The 21353-nt window shown below is 43.3% G+C and overlaps 1 protein-coding gene across 1 annotated transcript; it reads right to left on the bottom strand.

The window, feature by feature from the left end:
* Window positions 1-4279: 4279 nt before the first annotated feature.
* On the bottom strand, window positions 4280-4578 carry LOC121158950 (60S ribosomal protein L35a-like). The gene is given in 2 exon segments (XM_040983944.1): window positions 4280-4389; window positions 4392-4578. Coding segments are annotated over 2 exon segments (297 nt in total).
* Window positions 4579-21353: the final 16775 nt, after the last annotated feature.

The following is a 21353-nucleotide window of genomic DNA, read 5'->3' as shown; positions in this document are numbered from 1 at the left end:
CTCTTGGTGATTTCACTTACACTTGGAAGAATTGGTTTTTTCTTTGCTTTCTCTCTTAAGGCTTGCTTACTTGAAAGGCAAAGTTAGAGAATGAGAGAGAGAGGGAGAGAGAGAAAGAATGAGAGAGGGAGAATGAGTCTTACATCTGCTAGTTCAAATACCTGCAACAGCCTAGGCTGGGGCAGGACAAAACTAGGACCCAGGAACTCCATCCTGGCCTCCTATTGTGTGTGGTGGGGATTCAAGTACTGGTGCCATCTTCCACTGCTTCCTTGGTGCGTTAATAGGGAGCTGAATTGGAAGTGGAGCTGTGGGGACTCAAGCTAGGGCTCAGGTGTAATGCCAGTGATGTAGGAGGTGGCTTAACTACTGTGCTCAATGCTGGCTCCTCCTTCCTCTTTCATTGCTAGGTATTTACTCAGAATTTATTGTGAAAATAGGTATGACACTTATTAATCCAGCTTTCATCACTTCTTTACACCAGTTATCACTAATTTTGCTTCTTGGTAATAAGACTCTTTTTCCAATGCCTTGCATTTCTGGTTCTAAATTAAAAAGATCGCTGCAAATCACTTCTTCCTGTAAACTAGAACTGAGGCTGCATTATTTGCAAAGCATCTGATTTGCTTTTGTTTCAAATTTTTTTCTCTGAACCTAGCTGACCTTTTTTTTTATGCAATGGAAATTGATTCTGTAATTTTTTGCTTATTTATTTTAGAAAATCTTAAAGTAAAAGTTGGGGAATAAATGCATCAGAGGAGACAAATAAACTGGATCCATTTGGAAGGAAACTTGTTGATCAGTGTAACAATTCTTTACCTTCTACTTAAAAAAAATATTTTAATTTGAAAGGCAGAGTTACAGAAAGAAGGAGAGAGAAAGAGAGAGAGAGAGAGAGAGAGAGAGAGAGAGATTTCTTTCATCCACAGGTTTGTTCCCCAAATGCCTATAGCAGCTGGAGCTGAGCTGATCTAAAACCTATATCCAGGTTTCCAGGAGTTTTCTCTGAGTCTCCCACATGGGTGTGGGGGCTGAAGGACTTCAGCCATCCATCTCTGCTTTCTCAGGCCATAAGCAGGTGCTAGTTTGGGAAGTGAGACTTGAAGTGGCATCCATATGGGATGCTGGCACTATAGACAGAAGCTTAGCATGCTATGTCCCGGTGCTACTCCCCCTGCTTTTTTTGATGTGTTTTCACCAGGATGGCCAAATCCTGGTCTGGGAATTATATATATATTAAAAATATATTTTAATTTTTATTGGAAAGTCAGATATACAGAGAGAAGGAGAAGACAAAGAGGAAGATCTTCATCAGGTGATTCACTCCCCAAGTGGCCTCAATAGCTGGAGCTGAGCTGATTTGAAGCTATGAGCCAGGAAATTCTTCTGGATCTCCCACATAGGTGCAAGGTCCCAAGGCTTTGAGTCATCTTCGACTGTTTTTCCAGGTCATAAGCAGGGAGCAGGATGGGAAGCAGGGCTGCTGGGATACAAACCAGTACCCATATGGTATTCTGGAGCATGCAAGGTGAGGACTTTAGCCACCAGGCTACCATACTGGGCCTGAGAATAATTGTCCCATCCAGCAGAACAGTCAATGGGGGTCGCAACCAACCTAGGAGAGAATGAAGGGACAAGAGATCAAAAGAATGGACAGCAAGACAGGATGTCTGATCAAGCTGTCATTTTATTGATTTCAACTGAGAGTTTTTATATTCTTCAGTAACTAAGGCTCAGGGAGGAAAGGAGAAACTGGTTCATAAGCCATGGTCTCAAGACCAATTTTTCTTGAGTAGCCACCATATCAACAATAGTAACCACCATATCAACAATAGTGTAGATAGCCAGTAACAGGATGTCATCAGGTACAACATAAATCACATTCTGAAACAATTGCTAGAAATAATTGAAACCAGGTGTGTGATCAGTTTCATAACCTCTTTCCCAAGCGTCTAGCCAATCGGGGGTTTTCCACTGGCCCATAGTTCTATATTCAAAATGGCTTCAGTGTGGCTATAGTACATGGCTCCTGACAAATAATTTAAAAATATATATATATTTATTTATTTATTTTATTGTTAGGGCAGATTTACAGAAATGATAGAAAAATCTTCCACTGGATTATTGATAAGTATTGAAGATGAAGCTAGTTTCATTCATGTGACAAGTTCATGTATAGTCATTTATCTAAAATATCCTTGAATTGGAATATATGCCTCCCCAGTTATAGGCAACTGCCCTGGATGCCTGGTACCTAGGCATGTGTTACACTGCTGGGAGAAATGCAGCCAATAGCTGGTGGGAATTCTGGGTCTTGTTAACGATATCAGTGTGCCAGTAGTTGTTGACTAATGTTATTTTTAAAAAGATCTGTAGGGGAAGACCAGGCCTGAGGCCCACGTCAACTCAACCATGGGCATTGTGATTATGAATTGTCCTGGGAGAAAGGTTTGAGGATGTGTGTGTGTGGAGACTGCTGAGGAAATACATTTAGTTGAGGAATGACTTACGGGGTACTTCTACCAACCAAACCACTGTAATTATAGATAAATGAGGGACTAAGACTGGGTGGTTTGGAGGCAGGGAAGCCAGAGGATGTGTCTGGGTCAGAGCAGGACACCTGCACATGTAGGATACCTGGCCTGGGCTATCTGGTATCAGTCACAGCCCACTTACACACCTGTAGGACTAGGCCACAGTACTTGCCAACAAAGGGCAGCAGGTAGGCATGTTAGGCTGGCCCATGACACTAACTGTGAGAGAGAACTGGGTTTAGTGGGTTTAGGGGCAGATTGTGTGGGGGATTTGTGAGTTTATCCCTGTGAGACTGCAATACATGCTGGTTTATGTGAGGGCTGGGGAGCAAGGCATGACCCTGGAACTCACTGACATGGAACCTGGCGTTCAGAGGAGGCTGCGTTGGACCAAGCTGCAGCTCAGCTCTGGCTGTTTGGACCACTTGGGGGCAGTGGACCAGCAGATAGAAGATCTTTCTTCTTCTCTCTATAAATTTACCTTCCCAATAAAAATATAATAAATCTCATTTTAAAGGTTATTTGATTTTTATTGGAAAGGCAGATTTTATAGAGAGGAGAGACAGAGAAAAAGATCTTCCATGTACTGGTTCACTCTCCAAATGGCTGCAATGGCTGGAGCTGAGCCAATCTGAAACCAGGAACTTCTGGGTCTCCCATGCAGGTACAGGGTTCCAAGGCTTTGGGCTATTCTCTGCTGCTTACTTTGGTCATAAGCAGCGAGCTGGATGGGAAATGGATCAGCCTGGACTTGAACTGGCACTGAAATGGGGAATAGAGTTTTCTGTAATGTGATTTGCATGGATATATTCATTAATTTAGGACTTATAAAATCATGATATGGAATAGAGTTTTCTGTAATGTGTTTTCCATGGATATATTCACTAATTTAGTAATGAGAGAATTTAATGAGTATTTTCATACATGTAGGTTTCAGTTATATATCATAAAATCTCATTAATTAGGAAAATACAATTTTGTGTCTATTTTCAAGTAGTTTTGTATGTAAACAAGAGAAGCAATATACATTGACGATAAGTTAATTATGAATATTTATTCAGACTTATAAGGGAAACATTCTTATTAGCTTTAAAAAAAACTTAAGGGCTGGCAACATGGCATAGTAGGTTAATCCTCTGTCTGTGATGTCCTCATCCTATACGGCTACTAGTTCGAATTCTGGCTGCTCCACTTCTGACCCAGCTCCCTATGAATGATCTGGAAAAGCAGCAGAGGATAACCCAAGTCTATGTGCCCTTGGACTCATGTGGAAGACCTTAAGAAGCTCCTGGCTCCTGGCTTTGGATGTACTTAATTGTGACTGTTGCAGCCTCTTGGTGAGTGAACCAACAGATGGAAGATCTCTCTTTTTCTCTCACTAATTCTGCCATACAAATAAAAATACAAAGATAAAAACCACACTTCATTCTGGTAAAATAAACACATAATAAGTTTTGTTTATTAGTTTTTGATTAAGGTTTAGAATTTGTAAATATAAATTCCTTTTTATCTAGTGTAAAGTTTTTCTACTTGTAACTCTTAAGTTAATTTGAGATTAAGATAGGGATTTAGAGAGATATTCCATCCACTGGTTTACTCTTCAGATAATCACAATAGCCAAGGCCTGGTGTAGGCCAAAACTAGGAGCTTACTCAGGGTGTCCCACAGGGTGGCATGGGGCAGATACTTAGGCAATCTTCCCCTGCTTTTCTCAGGCCATTTTAATTTATTTGCCTTTCAGTGGTTTAAATCCTTGAGGGATGCTGCATCACACAGATTCTGTGTCCAGTGTGCCTAGCAGGAAGATGGACGTGGATTTGAATAATCTTGCCACTGTTTCCATAGGCATGAGTTTCTTTCCTCAGATCACTCTGGTTTTGTTAGTCATGATGTTGTCCTTTGCTTTGTACATGTAAATACATCTCTTGCCCAAGTAGAAATTGCTTTCATCTTGAGCAAAAACATATTCAATTTTAAGAAGGATTGTGTACTCCCTTTGGCTCCTGAGATCTTGTATATAGCCAGCAGAAGTGGCCTTGGCCATTTTCTTCTAGACATATTTGCCTTTTCTTCCTTCCTTCTTCCCTCCCTTCCTTCCGATAATCCCTCCCTATCCTTCTCTCTTTTTCTTTCTTTTTCTCTCTCTGTTTCTCTTTCAAGATTTATTTATTTATTTAATTTATTCATGTTTTGGAATATCTGATTTTACAAAGAGAGACAAAAACATCTTCTGTCAATAGGTTCACTCTCCAAGTAGCTGTAACAGTTGGAGCTGAGCTGATCCAAAGCCAGGAGCCAAGAGCTTCTTCTGGGTCTCCCACACTGGTGCAGAGTCCTAAGGCCTTGGGCCATCCTTCTCTGCTTTTTCAGGCCACAAGTAGGGAGCTGGATGGGAAGTGGAGCACCTAGCATATGAACTGGTGCCCATATTGGATCCTGGTGTAGCAGGGCAAGGATTTTAGCCACTAGGCTATCATGCTGTGCCCCTATTTGCCTTTTCAAAGTCCTGTTCCCAGCAGGCCTTCACAGGCCCACCATGATGGAAAGAGCCTTCAGTACATTATTAGTTTTATAATAAATGGCCTTTAATAATAAATCAGTTACTACTAATAATTATCTCATAAAGTAATTAATTACTTAAAGCCCTGCTGTTCTAAGTGGTCCCTAATCTTATTAAAGAATGATTTTATTTTAATTTTTTAATTGGAAAAATTACAGAGAGAATGAGAGATGGAAAAATCTTCTATCTGCTGGTTCATTCCCCAAGTAATTGCAACAGCTGGAGCTGAGCTGATATGAAGCCAGGAACCGGAAGCCTCTTCTGGGTCTTCCATGTGTGTACAGAGTCCCAAGACTTTGGGCTATTCCTGCAGTTTTTCCAGGCCACTAGCAGAGAGCTAGGGCAGTAGAGTGGCTGGTAGTTGAATCCCAGCACTTTCAAGTTGAAGATTTAGATACTGAGTTAACACATTAAGCCCTAGTCTTTTATTTTAGATGTTTTCATCAAACTAAGTCTTATTTTAGTATTGGGTATTATATTTATCAAAGCATAAGCAAATTATCAGAACTTGCCTAGTTTAAGTCTTCAGATATATTTTCAATACAAATTTAATAGTTTATAATGAGTATTAGAAATTTATAAAATACTTTGTTTTTCTTAGTTCTATACTAGGACAAGTGGAAATAATTGAACCTATAAGGAGAATTCATTGACATTTTAGTCTGCCCCCCTTTCTTGCTTGAGGTTCATCTACCTTTTAAAATTTTATTTATTTATTTATTTAAATTTTAGATGATATTTACATTGTTGATCAAGGTGGAAAGGACCAAGAGTTAGGGAAAAGTGAATATGATCATTATTTCCAAATTTTCTATTCTTCCTGTCTCTGGGGGAAAGAGAGTGATAAGGGCAAGAGCCATAATCAGCCTGCCAGCCACCCAGTACTGGGGATGGGGAATGGTCACTTGATTGTGGGATCTCCCCCACAGATTCCTCTAGTACCCCATCGCTGGAGGGGGTTAGCCTACTGCCCACCATTCAGTCTCCTGGTGTGTGAGAGACACACAGACGAACAGGGGTTCCATCTAAGCAGTTCTGGTTTATTTGGGAAATTCAATTTTTAAAAATTTATTTTAATAATCTTAGTTGATTAGGGTACAAAGGGTCAAGGGTTACAGGGTAAAAGTGGGTAATACCATTGTTTCCACACTAATGTTATCATTTTCCCCTGTATCTGGGGTTAGGGGAGTAGCAAAGGGAAAAGCCCCACCCAACCTCCCACCCATCCCTGATCCCCAATAGGACACATGCTCCGAGGGTCCTGCTCAAGCAGTTTTGATAGTTCCTCAGTCCTGAATTGCTGCCAATCTCACAGTTCCAATTGCAATGAAACCTATTCAGAGTCCACCGGCTGACAGTCTCTTCATGGTTGGGGTTCCAAGATCAGCAGTTCAGTTGGAGGGATCTCCAAAGTAACTTCATCTGAGATGATCCCAAATCTGATTCTTGTGTGAGTTTGCCAGTACAGGGTCTGGCACATCCCGTTGCCCCAGTCAGCTTATGAACATGCTGGTTGTTGCAATTTCTGGGTCAGTTCTGTTTCCAGCCCTGTCTTCCACTTTAATCAATGGGTGTTGTATTCCAGCTCAATCCTCCCCACTCCATACTTGGGCCTCACACAAACCAGTGGGAGCTGCAGCCTAGTTGGGATGATTCCCCAAACCCCCACCAGTTATGCCCCCTACCCTGGTTACCATACTTGCCAGTATGTACTAGGCTAGTCCAGTCTGTTGCACATCCCATTCAGCTCTTATATATGTCAATAGGCATTGGAGCCTAGTTCAACCCAACCAACCTGCTATCCAGCCCATACACCTACTGGCAGGTGCCTTTCTGTCTAGCCACCCCTGCCCCTGTCCTGGTTTTCGTGCTGTCCAGTGAGAGTGTAACCCTGAGGGAGGTACCCACTATTTCCCTTCTAGGCCACACCCATTCCCAGATTATGCACTCTCCAGATTGTTCTGGCATTTGACTTGACAGAATTAGCTCCCAGTGCCAGCCTCTGCCATCTGAATCTGTGGCAAAGTCCAACCAACCCTCACTCACTCTTAATTTTTGCTTGCACCAGTCAGAACAGTCAGCCCACCGTGACCCTTCCCTAGTCTAGCTCACACGAGGCCCACAGATGTTATAGCCCTGCCTAGTCTGAAAGGCCCCCATCCCAACTCACGCTTTCCAATGGAAATAGTTGTCCTGCAGGGGAGCCTACATTTCTCTGCCAACTTTGCTTCCTCCGCCTGATTTTCACCTGTGCTGTTTGGGTGCTGCAACCACATCTGGTACGGCTTATCTCACCTTAGTATTCCTTATTGTGTACTGGTATGTGTTGCAATCGAACCTGGCTCGACCCACACTCTGTTCTGGTGCTCAGATTCACCAGTGGGTGATGTGAACAGGTTCAGCCTGGTCTGCCCCCAACCAATGCCATGTGTATGCCAGTGGGATAATTTCCATTGCCTGTTCTGGGCTGTTCCCTATTGTGGTTCTTGCGCTTACCTGCAGGGACTGTCCTGTCAGAGAAGTTGTCCAGGCTCCTCCATCAGAACCTCTCCCAATGTCAGTTTTTGCGCATACCAGTGGGTCCATGAGCCAGCCCTACTTAGTTCACCTCCTGTCCTAGCAGGAACAGTGGCTTTTCCTTACTGGCCTTCAACCCAACAGCTCACACATGGTTCAGTAAGGGATGAGACCTAGCCTAGTCTGTCACACATCTCTCCCCGGTCCTCCAGAGCACCAGATGGTGTTGGAGCCTGGCCTGGCTTGGTGCTTCCTGTCCCAGTCCACACTTGTGCCAAGTGAGATTGCAACCATATCCTGATCAGAAGGCAGCCCCAATTCCAGCCCATGCGCTCCTTGGTGGGAAACTCAACCCAGCTAGGGTGTCCCCTTAGTTCCCCAACTGGGCCTATTCCCAGCCTTAGATCACATGCAGGCCAGTGGTTGTTCTGCCTCAGCTTGGCAAAGCCCCTCACTTGTCCTGGCCCCTTGGATGCTGTGGCTTAGTGTCCCTCCCTCACGCAGATCAGTAGGTGCAAAGGCCTACTTGGCATGACCTGTGCTACAATCTGATTTCTGTTGTTTCTTGTGAGTTAAGGTTTGTTCAGCCCTTCCCATTCTGCCCCCTTCCCGTGGCAGTCCAGACCACCCCACATCCTGTTTAAGGATGCACATTCAGGTGCTGCTGCCTTGACCTACCCTGACTATTGTGGGTTCCTTTACCCGTGAGAGATGGCAGGTGGCATGGTCACACCTAGCTTAGAAAATTGCAATCCCAGCTTGCGAGCTAACCAGCGGGACTTGTATTCCAGACGGTTGGGCCCACACAACCCCATAGAGTCTATCCCCAGACCAAGTTTTCTTGCATGTTGGATAGTGTCTTGATCCTGCCAAATGTGACCACTCCACAATTCCACCACCCAGTCGGGTAATCATACCTAACACTGCCAAAGAGGTCCCCATACATAGATTTAGTGTGTGCCAGTGTGTGGTGATCAGTGATACTCTATGCTAATAGCCAAACTCTGTATTCTGTAATGGAGCTGTTGAATCTGTCTAAAACAAATTATCTTCTGGATACTTCCCTCCAAACCACCAGGTCTTGGTCGCCACACATGCCTGAATCTTTTTTTTTTTTTTAGATTTAAAATTTTCATTTTATTAATTTGTAGATTTTTTAAAAATTAATTTTATTGCATTATGTGACACAATGTTAAAGGCACTGGGATTCCCCCCACCCCTCCCTGAGCCCTCTCCCCATGGTGGATTTCTCCACCTTGCTGGGTTACCACAGTTCAAATTCAGTTGAGGTTCTTTCATTGGAAGTGTTTACCAAGTACAGTGTCCAGCATCTTATTATCCTAGTGAGTTCAGCGATTTCTTGGTGAGACCATCTCTGGTCTGAAGGTAAAGCTGGCAAAGTATCATCTCAATCAATTAAAAGCCCCAACATAACATTAACAACAATTTACAGCATTATGGCATTGATTGACATGGTATTGATTAACCAATATGTTAATAGGAAAATGCAGATTCTTCATAAACATTTCAATTTTGGTTTATATCCAACTGGGTTCTATACACCTCAAAATGGCTATAGATTACTATGCAGCTGTCTCATGTCTATTTTCATTTTAGTATTTAGCTGCTTATAGTGTTGAAGCATGATTTTGTTGACAGGCTGTCAGAGATTGCAATAATATTACAATATACAGGCACTATTTTCCAGATTGATATCTTTTCGTCTCAAAATAAGGCAAACATGTGGTATTTAACCTTTTGGGATTGACTCAGTTTTCTTAGCATAATGGATTCCAGTTGGGCCCATTTGGCCACAAAAAAGTGCATTTCATTTTTTTGGAATAGCTGAGTAGTATTCCATGGAGTAGATAAACCATAGCTTTCTTATCCAGTCTTCTGTTGATGGGCATTTCAGTTGCTTCCAAGTCTTTGTGATTATTGATTGTGCTGCTATGGACATAGGGGTGCATGTTGGTTTGTCATGAAACAGGTGTTTTGGATATATTCCTAGGAGTGCTATTGCTGGGTCATATGGTATGCTGATTTTCAGTTTTTTTAGGAATCCTCCATATTGATTTCCATAGAGGCTGTACAAGTTTGTAGTCCCACCAGCAGTGGAGTAGGGCTCCCTTTTCCCCACATCCTCGCCAGCAAGTGTTGTTGGCAGTTTTATGTATGTGTGCCATCCTTGCTGGTGTTAGATGGTACCTCATCAATGTCTTCACTTGGATTTCCCTTATTGCCAAGGAAGTGGACCATTTTTTCATATGTTTGCTTGCCATTTGGGTTTGTTCTTTTGTGAAACGTCTGCCCAGTTCCCGTGCCCATTTCTTGAGTGGTTTGTTGGTTTTGGTGTTTTGGTTGTTCTGGAGATCTTTGTATATCCTGGAGATTAGCCCCCTATCACCTATGTAGTGTGCAAAGATCTCCCATTCCGTGGGTTGCTTTTTTGCTTTGTTGATTGTTTCCTTTGCTGTTCAGAAGCTTCTTAGTTTGATGAAGTCCCATTTGTTTATTTTGGTCTTGATTGCTATTGCTTTTGGAGTCCTTTTTAGGAATTCAGGGCCTACATCTAGATCTTGTAGTGTGTTTCCTACATTTTCTTCCAAAAGTTTGAAGGTTTCTGGATGTAGGTTTAGGTCTTTTATCCATTTAGATTTGATCTTAGTGTATGGTGAGAGGTATGGGTCTATCTTCTTGTTTCTACAGGGTATCATCCAGTTGCCCCAACAGCATTTGTTGAAGAGACCTTCCCATTTGCTTGGATTGTTGTCTGTCTTTTTGTCAAAGATTAATTGGTTGTATCTGCATGGGTTTCCTTCTGTTGTTTTTATTCTGTTCCACTGATCCTCTTCTCTAACTTTGTGCTAGTACCAGGCTGTTTTGATAAGCATTGCCCTATAGTATGCCCAGAGGTCTGGAACTGTGATTCCCCCTGGCAAGTTCCTATTCTTCAGAATGGTTCTAGTTATTCATCTTTTTTTGTGTTTCCAGATGAACCATTGTATCATTTTTTTCCAGTTCAATGGAGAATGCTTTGGGTAATTTGATTGGGATTGCATTGAAAGTATATGTTGCTTTTGGTAGTATAGACATTTTGATGATATTGATTTTACCTATCCAGGAACATGGGATGTTATTCCATTTTTTGAGGTCTTGTTCAATTTGTTTTTTAAGTGTTTTGTAATTTTCTTCAAATAGGTCTCCCACGCTTTTGGTTAAATTTATTCCCAGATACTTCATAATTCCCTCTGTTATTTTGAATGGTATCTTGCTGGTTAGGTCTTCCATCTTGGGGTTGTTTGCGTACTCTATGGCTGTTGATTTTTGTTCATTAATTTTGTACCCTGCCACTCTGCCAAACTCTCATATAAGTTCTAGCAGTTTCTGTATTGAGTCTCTTGATTCTTCTATGTACATGATCATGTCATCTGCATATAGTGAAAGCTTGACTTCTTCATTTCCTATTTAGATTCATTTGATTTCTTTGTCTTATGGCCTCTGCAAGCACCTCTAGGACTATGTTGAATAGCAGCAGAGATAGCAGGCATCCTTGTCTTGTTCCAGATCTCAGTGGGAAAGGGATCCAGTTTTTCTCCATTCAGCATGATGCTAGCATTGGGTTTTTTGTATATTGCTTTGATTATGTTGTGGATTGTTCCATCTATGCCTACCCTGGTTAGGGTTTTTAACATAAAGTGATGTTGGATTTTGTCGAAGGCTTTTTCTGCATTTATTGATACTATTATATGGTTTTTGTTCTGCAATGTTTGGATGTGGTGTATCACGTTTATGGATTTCCATATGTTGAACCATCCCTGCATTCCCTGGATGAATCTTACTTGGTCTGGATGAATGATCTGTCTGAATTTTTTTGAATTCTATTGGCTACGATTTTACTGAGGATCTTAGCGTCAATGTTCATCAGGGAGATTGGTCTGTAGTTCTCTTGCTCTGTTAATTCTCTATCTGGTTTTGGGATTAAGGTGATATTGGCTTCGTAGAATGAGTTTGGAAGGGTTGCTTCCTTTTGTATTATTTTGAAGAGTTTGTAGAGGATTGGGGTTAGCTCTGTTTGGAATGTTTTGTGGAATTCTGCAGTAAGGCCATCTGGGCCTGGGCTTTCCTTTGTTGGGAGATCTTTAATCACTGATTCACTCTCTGCTTCAGTTATGGGTTTATTCAGGTCTTTTGTTGCTTCTGAGGTGAGTTTTGGTAAGTGGTGGGCGACTAGGAACCTTTCCATTTCCAAATGGTTATCTGATTTGTTGGAGTACAGTTCTTTGTAATAATTTCTAATTATTTTCTTAATGGTTGCAGTGTCTGTTGTTATGTTGCCTTTTTCATCTTTGATGCTGCTAATCCTCGCTTTCTCTTGCTTTCTCTTTGTCAATCGAGCAAGTGGGGTGTCTATTTTATTTATCTTCTCTGGAAACCAGCTTTTTGATTCGTTGATTTTGTGTATAGTCTTTTTGATTTCTATTTGATTTATTTGCTCCCTTGTTTTGATAATTTCTTGTTTCCTCTTATTTGTGGGATCACTCTGCTGCTGTTTTTCCAATTCCTGGAGGTGTGTGTTTAATTCCTGTATTTGATTCCTTTCTTGTGCCTTGACATGAGCACTAATTGCAATAAGCTTACCACGTAGCACTGTTTTGGCGGTGTCCCACAAGTTTTGGACCATTGTGTCTGAGTTTTCATTGGTTTCCATAAAATTTTGAATCTCATCCTTAATTTCTTCTCTAGCCCATTGCTCGTTCAATAGCATATTGTTCAACCTCCAAGAGTTTACATATTTTCTGGGACATTTTGAATTGGTGGTTTCCAGTTTCATTCCGTGATGGTCTGAGAAAGTACATGATATGATTCCGATTTTTTTGTAGTTAAACTTGCTTTGTGTCCTATCATGTGGTCTATCCTAGAGAAGGTGCCATGCGCTGCTGAAAAAAATGTATAATCTGCAGCCTTTGGGTGAAATATTGTATAGATGTCTACCAAGTCCAGTTGTTCTATTGTCTGTGTGAGCTCTGTAACTTCTATGTTGAGCTTTTGTCTCGTTGATCTATCTGTTGGGGTTAATGGAGTGTTCAGATCTCCAAGAATTATGGAAGGGAAGCGGGGCTGCTGGGATAGAACTGGCACCCATATGGGATCCCGGGCACCACTTGCACCACTGCGCCGGGCCCTATCATAATCATTTTTCTGAACTCCTTATCTGGTATGTCTTCAATTTCTTCATCTGTAATCTCTGTGATTGACCCAGCCTTTTGGTGAGTTTTTGGGGTGGTTCTGGCTCCTTCCTCTGGCTCATTCATTTTCCTGTGATTTTGCCCCATGTCTGTGAGGTATTGCTGGATTCACATCCTTGACCTCTTTGCTACCTAGTGGGTGACTTGAAGTCTTGCTGGTCTAGCTTTTTTTTGTGAAACTCAGGTGCTGGAGTGCTGAGTCGGGGCTGAGGTGCTCTCGAGCTGCCTTGCGCCTGTCCCACAGAGAAAGTGTAGCTGCACTCTCCACCTGTGCCCACCACCTGAAGCTCTGGGGCTTTCAGTAGTGGAACACTGCTCTGACCTGAGTCAGGTGCTGACCTGCTGCCGAGCTGCCCTGCGCCAGTCCCACAGTGTAGGTGGAGCTTTACTCTCCAAGCTCTGGGGCCTTCAGCAGTGGGACGCTGCTCTGAGGATGTGAAAGCCAGGGGCTGGCGTAGTGCTGGGTTGCCCCCTCAGAGAAAGTGGTGCCACACCACTAGGGTTCCGTATGAGCGTTACGCCCAGCCCCCACACTAGTTGGAGTGTTCGGTTCTCACACAGCCTCAGTCTTGGAGATTTTCATGGGGGGGTGGTGTAGGGGCACCGAGCAGGTTCAGGTTCTGTGTGGTTCCCTCAGGTAGCAAGATCCGATGGGCTCTTCACCCCCGCAGCCCCTGCCTGGCTGGAACCTTGGGTATCCTGGAGCCACTGGTGCCACAAAGCCTCCAAGCCAGGTGCCTCCTGAGGCCCTTGTCTCTCGGAGCTCCAAGCAGTCTCACTGTTCTGATCTCTGGAGGTTCCGCCGGGGGGGGTGGGGCGAGGGGAGGGGGCGAGGGGAGATGAGGGGCCGCTGCTGCTGGTGGAGATGTTCACAAAAGGCAAACTGTCCAGCCGTCTCTGTCAACCCTGGGTCAGTTGGGCTTCCAGGAGCTGGTGCGCCCCTTTCCCAGGATGACTCACCAGGTTCTGTGCGGGTGGCAATGTTTCTTGCCTTCTTTCTCTGGACTCCTTCCAATTATGTGTTTCTTCTTGGCTGCTCGATGTCCAACGAGCTTCTGGCACTCTGCCCTACAGTTCCCTGGTCCGCTGCACTCCCGTCCGCTGTGCCCTGACCCTCTTTCGCTGCATCCCTTTCTATGCCTGTCCTCTTAGGTTGGCCATCTTGTTGCACCCTATTGAATTTTTTTTAAAGATTTATTTTATTTTTATTGGAAATGTGGATATACAGAAAGGAAGATCTTCCATCCAATGATTCACTCCCCAGATGGCCACAACGGCTAGAGCTGAGCCAATCTGAAGCCAGGAGCCTCTTCCGGGTCTCCCACATGGGTACAGGGTCCCAAAGCTTTGGGCAGCCCTCAACTACTTTCCAAGGCCACAGGCAGGGAGCTGGAAGGGAAGCGGTGCTGACGGGATTAGAACTGGCACCCATATGGGATCCCGAGCGTGCAAGACTAGGACTTTAACCACTGCGCCATCGTGCCAGGCCCCACCATTGAATTTTACAAAGCATTCTTAGTGGAACTGACTCTAATTCTTCATAAATCATTTAAAAGTTGAAGGGGGAAGCAATCCTTCCAAACTCCTTCTATGAAACAAACATCACCTTAATACCAAAGCCAGAGACACAACAGAGAAAGAAAGCTATACACTCTGATATCCTTGATGAACATCGACACTAAAATTCTCAACAAAATAATAGCCAATAGAATACAAAAGTACATCAGGCAGATCATCCACCTGGACCAGGTGTGATTTATTCCAGGCATGGAGGAATGGTTTAACATATGCAAATGTATCAATGCGATATACCGCATTAAAAAAACTGAAAAATGAAAATCATATGATAGTCTCAATCACTGCAGAGAAAGCATTTGATATAATCCAATATTCCTTCATGCTAGAAACTCTAAGCAAGATAGTCATAGAAGGAACATGCCACAACATAATCAAAGCAATATATGAAAAACCAAATGCCAGCATCATACTGAATTGGTAATAGTTGGAAATGTTCCCAGTAAGATCTGGAACTAGATAAGGATGTGCACTATCTTAAGTAATAACTGTTACTTAAGATAGTACTGGAAGTACTTGCAACTGCTATTGGGCAAGAAAAATAAATTAAGGATGTTCAAATAGGAAAAGAGGAAGTCAAACTATTTCTGTTTGTAGATGATATGATTCTTTATATAGGAGAACAAAAAGACTCAATAAAAAGACTGCCAGAACTTATATGAGAGTTTGGTAAAGAGGCAGGGTACGAATTAAATGAATAGAATTCAATGGTCCTAGTGTATGCAAACAACTCCAAGGCTGAAAAAGAACTAATCAGCTTGGTACCTTTAAAGTAATAGAGAAGATACTGAAACATCTGGGAATAAATCTAACTAAAGATGTGGAAGATCTCTACGAGGAAAATTGTAAAACATTAAAAAAAGAAATAGAAGAAGACCTCAAAAAGTGGAGAAATATACCATGTTCCTGGATGAGTAGAGCTAATATTATTAAAATGGCTGTATTACCAAAAGCGATACACAAATTCAACGCAATTCCAATCAAAATATCTGGATCATTCTTCACAGAGCTGGAAAAAAAAGGATACAAAAGTTTATCTGGAAAAACAAAAGATCACAAATAGAACTATCCTGAAGAGTAAGAACTTAGCTGGAGGGATCACAATCCCAGTCCTTAGGACATTTTATAGGGCAGTAGTAAGCAAGATAGCTTGATACTGGTACATAAAAAGAGAGAAAGACCAATGGAGCAGAATAGAAACATCTGAAGGGAACCCACACTTGTACAGCTATCTAATCTTCAAAAAGAGAACAGAAAATAACCTGGAGAAAAAAAAGGCCTCTTCAACAAATGCTGTTGGGACAATTGAATAGCAGTCTGCAGAACTAAGAAGCAAGATCCCCACCTCTTGCCATACACAAAGATCAAATCTAAATGGGTAAAGGATCTAAACCTACACCCAGAAGCCATTAAACTTATAGAAGAAAAACATAGGAAGCAATCTACAAGATAAAGGTACGGAAAGATTTCTTAGAAAAATAACCAAAAGCAAAGGAAGCCAAGACTAAAGTAAACATATGGGACTACATCAAACTAGAAGCTTCTGCACAGCAAAGGAAATAATCAAAGTGAAAAAGCAACTAACAGAGTGGGAGAAAATCTTTGCACACTACATAGAGGACAAGGGGCTAATATCCAGAATATACAAAGAACTCCAACATAACCATAACAACAAAAGAAACAAACCGGTTAAGAAATGGACAATGGAAATTAACAGACACTTCTTAAAGGAACAAATCCAAATGGCCAACAGATATTTGAAAAGTGCTCAAATTCCCTAGCAATGAGAAATTTAAATAAAAACAGTACTGAGGTTCCACTTAACTCCAGTAAGGATGGTCCACATAGAGAAAACTACCAACAATACCTGCTGGCAAGCATGTGGGGAAAAAGGAACCTTATTCCACTGCTGTTGAAAATGCATACTGGTGTGGTCACTGTGGAAGTCAGTATGGAGAATATTCAAGCAATTGAAAATTCACCTACCATATGATCCAGCATTTGCACTCCTGGGAATATATCCAAAGGACCTGATACATGAGAAAGATACACACACCCCTGTATTCATTACAGTATAATCAACAATTGCAAAAACTTGGACACAACTTAGATGCTCATTGACAGAGGACTGGATAAAGAAATTGTGGTTTATCTATTCTATGGAGTACTACTCAGCTATTAAAAAGAATGAAATATTAAGGGGATGAGGGAAACAACAACAAAATGAAATACCATCATTTGCAGCCAAATAGGCCAAGTTGGAGACCATTATGCTAAGGAAAATGAGCCAATCTCAAAAGGTCAGATACCACATGCTTGCTCTAATATAACTTCCACCAAAAATATCAGCGCTGGTATTGTTAGAGGTTATTTTGTTCATCTTCTTATGGCGTGGCTCTTTCTTGTTTCAATATGCAGTTTTGTAGAGACAAACCTAACTATTTTTGCAGTGATTTTTATCTTTTCACACTTCCTAGTTATCTGTATCTCACCCAATAAGTTCTTGTGAGTCATTAATTGATCATCCATAAGAGATGGATTGCTTGTAAACACCTGAGGTTATAAATGTCTGTTTCAACACTGTTTTGCTAAAGATCATGAATATTGAAGTTCTAGTTATTAACTGTAGTTCCTCCAGTACCACAATAGTCACACACTGACACCTACTCCTAGAAGAAGGTTTCTGATTCTTGTTTTCACCACTCTTGTGATACATTTTTATTTTAGCAGCATGCTTGTTAACTTCATGTTGGTGAAAACTTATTATTTTCACCTCAATGGAATGTGCTTACTGGTTCTGTAATTTAGGGGATATATAATGGAAGTGTAGCAGAAACTAACATGATCAGATATGGAGACAAAGTGCTGCATGTGTCTATGCATACAGACCAGAGATAGACTCCCAGGGAAGGAATTGAATTTATCCTAAGTAAGCTGATGGACTACCTGACAATGTCCATGCCCACACTGTCAGGAAACACTTCAACAACAACACCATGATGGACTTGTGACTATTCATGATGGACATTCCTTGTAAAACTAGAGAGGATATCAATGTGGCAGGGAGGTAAGGGGAGGGATTTTGGGGAAGGGCACGGGCAACCCCAGAACCTATGGAACTATACTATAAAACAAAATAAAATAAGTTAAAATAAAAAATTATATTCCTAGAATTGTATCTAAAACTATATTGAGTCTGGCCCAGTGCTGTAGCCTAGTGGCTAAATTCTTTGCCTTCCATGCTCCAGGATCCCATAAGGGCACCAGTTCCTGTCATGGCTGCCTGGCTTCCCATCCAGTTCCTTGCCTGTGGCCTGGGAAAGCAGTTGAGAACAGCCCAAAGCCTTGGGACCCTGTACGCAAGTGGGAAACTTGGAAGACGCTCCTGGCTCCTGGTTTTGGATTGGTTCAGCTCCAGCTGTTTTTGCCACTTGGGGAGTGAACCAACGGACAGAAGAGCTTTTTCTCTGTCTCCCCTCCTATATATATATCTGACTTTCCAATAAAAATAAATAAACCTTAAAAAGCTACATTGAGTCTGTTAAAAAACTAATTAAAATTAAATGAAAAAACCAAACATAGAAACACAAACACTGACAGAATGGTGATGTAGTGTTCACTTAAATGTGTATTTAGACAGTCTTTCCTGAGACCAGCAGATGGCGCAACTACAATGTAAGAAGCCCACGGCAGGCATGCGTTCTCAAGGCTGGGAAATTACATACACCATCCTCTACATGCAAACCTGAGGAGAAAAAGAAAGAAAGAGGAAACTTTCAGAGTACTCAAGCACTTTTATTCAATAGAGATCAAATAACTCTTGAAAGTACATTTAAATGGTGATGTTGGACTGAAGTTAAACTAGGTTGAAATTTGAGCCAATTTCCCCCCCAGCTAACCAGTATATAGAGGTTTGAGAGGAATATCAAAATGGGTGGGTCCCAGTCTCAGGGCAAGGGGCAGGCTTAATCCCTCCTCAAGGTGGCACTTGTCGTGGGCGCTCCTGCAGGATAGAACCCCGCTGGGGTCTCGGCCACAGTCCCCACTGCAAGGTGGGGGCAGAGGCCTGGGCTTTGGGCAGCCAGTGCACCAAGTGGTGCCAGGCTCTGCCTGCTGGCCGCCCAGCGGCGAGCTCTGGGGTTTTTATGATATGAAATAGCTGCTTAGGGACACCCATAATAAGACCAGCATTAGTGTAGGTGAGACACGAATTTCTGGTGATTCCCAGGTACAGGGACATGAAACCTTAATGCAAGTGTGGGACTGAGACCTGAAGGTTTGGACTAAGCAAACCTTAGCCCACAAGCATGATTGGAACACAGGGTGGAGCTCAGGACATGCCCAGCTAGGTTTTGGCTCCAACTGGTCCACATTAACCACAGAGTTGAGCCACGGTGTCTAAGGCAGGGGTCGTGACAGGTGGATGGGGCTGCAGTCGGGTCTGGATACAGTTGTCTCCCTTGGCACAAGTGTGGACTGGAAAAAGACGTACCAGGCCAGGCCAGACCGCAACACCTTCTGGTGGTTTGGAGGACCAAGGTAGATGTGGGACAGACTAGGCTAGGTCTCAACCCCAACTGAGTCATATACGAGCTATATGGGGGTGTGGACGAGCTGTGGCTGGGCTGAAACATCCTACAGCAAGAACCAGAATGGGATGAAGGCCAGTTAGGAAAGGCCACTCTTCCTGCTAGGACAGGAGGTGAACTGGCCCATGGACCCACTGGTATGCACGAAACCTGGCACTTGGAAGGGTTCTGATGAAGGAGCCTGGGCAACTCCTCTGGCAGAACACAGACCCTGAAGGTCAGAGCAAGAAACATGGAAGGTAACAGTCAAGAGGTCATGGAAAGTGTCCCACTGGCATGCATTTGGCATGGTTTGGGGGCAGACCAAGCTGAATCTGTTCATGTCATCCACTGGTAAATCCAAACATCAGACCAGAGTATGGGTCGAATCAGGTCCAGTAGTGACAAAAGCAATACACAATTTGAAATGCCAAGGTGAGGTAGCCTGAGCCGGATGCAGCCACAGTGCCCAACCAGCACACGTGAGAATCAGGAAGGGAGGAGGCAGAGCTGGCAGGGGAATAAGGGGTGGTTTCCTAGCTGAACAGCTACTTCCACTGGGGAGCGTGAACTGGGTAGTGGGTAGACCAGACCAGGCAGGGCCACAGCACCTGCGCACCTCATGTGGACTAGATCGGGTGAAAATCAGGTTGGGCTGACTATTCCCATTAGTGCAATCTACAATCAGAGTGGGTGAGGGTTGTAGGGGCTTGGTCGTAGCATCAGCTGGCAGAAGCTGGTACAGGGGGCTACTCATATCGAGTTGAACCACAGGGCCACCTGGAGAGGGCACAACCTGGGAGTGGGAGCGACCTGGGAGGGAAATAGTGGGCTCCTCCCTCTTGGGTCATCACCTTCCATGGGAGAGCATGGGAACTAGGACAGGGGCTGGGGTGGCTAGACAGACACCCAACAACATTCATTAGGGCTGGTTGGATGAGATGGTTGGATGGAATTAGGTCGCAACACCTGTTGGCAAGTATGTGAGCAGAAGGGAACGTGGGACAGACTGGACTAGTCTGCGATACATACTGGCAAGCCAGGGTATGGGGTAGGCCCAGTTGGGGTTACTGTGGGCCGCCCTGACTGGGCTGCAGCTCCTACTGGTTTTTGTGAGGGCCAAGCGTGTCCAGGGCAGAACCAGGCCAGACTGTAACACCCATTGGTTCCAGTGAAGGACACGGATGGAGACAGCACCAACCCAGCAACTGCAACCACCAGCTGATCGGGGCGATGGACTGTGCCGGGTCCTATGCTTGCTAGAACATGCAGGAATCTGGACTGGGAATACCTCAAAATTTATTTGAGGATCTCCCCAGTAGAGACACTGGACTCAGAGTCCTAACCAAGAAAAGACAGAACAAGTCAATCAACAACCTCAGCTATCTGGTGGCAGCAAAATACTGGGCAAATGGAGACTCTATGAGGGACTGTGTCAATCAATGGTCTTGTCAACGACCACACCGTGCTTGGAGTGGCGAGACTGGTAGTGATCCATGACTGGTGAACTACTGGAACCACTTGATCGAGTATCTCAGAGCATGCCCCACATCTGGGACTTAGGGTGGGTGGGAAACTGGGTGGGACTTCTTCCTCTATATTCCCCCTTTACCTCAGATACATGAAGGAAACAGTATGGAAAAGTGATGGTCTTGCCCACTTCCCTGTAGCCCTTGAACCTTTTTTACCCTAATTAAATATGTAAACGTTGTAAAAAAAAACACTATAGACTAAAATGAAGAGAGTAAAACGTTTTTGATTATCATAAGTGTAATATGTATGAATGTAAGCTCTTGAATTCATCCTAAGTGCCCTTCTGAAAAATCACTGAGCTTTCTTCTTGGTTAAGATTTTCAAAAGACAAAGAGAGGATCATCAAAGTTCATATCCATTTAGCTTTCTTCTTCTCCTCTAATTCCCTTCCATGTTTCCTGATCTACTATGAGTTTAGGAAGCTGGGGAAGGGATTTGAACTTGTAGCTACAACTCTCGTGCTTATACAATTCTCCCTTTACTCTGCTTTAGAAAATGCTCTGATAGCAGGAAAGTTTCCAAGTACAGTGGCAAGTACAGAGGGCTTAGATTGCTTGGGGAAGGAAGTCTAGGGATGCATTGTGGTGGAAGCAGCTGAGGGAATGTCTGACAGAGTAGGAATGACTTCTGGTTCTTCCACAGACTTGGTTACTGCAATTGTAGGTAGTGAGGGAGCTGAGATGGAATGGTTGGGGTAGGGGGGCGGCAAGAGGGTATGTTTGGGTCTGGCCAAAGCATCCAACCATGTGGGAGACCTGGGCTTTGGCTAAGTAGCATTGCCCACTGATGCATGCAAACGCTGGGGCTGGGGAGCATG

This window comes from Ochotona curzoniae, unplaced genomic scaffold (assembly GCF_017591425.1).
Source record: "Ochotona curzoniae isolate NIBS_2020 unplaced genomic scaffold, NIBS_Ocur_1.0 contig_4017, whole genome shotgun sequence".
Lineage (NCBI taxonomy): Eukaryota > Metazoa > Chordata > Mammalia > Lagomorpha > Ochotonidae > Ochotona > Ochotona curzoniae.
This window is presented reverse-complemented; position numbering and strand designations above follow the sequence as displayed.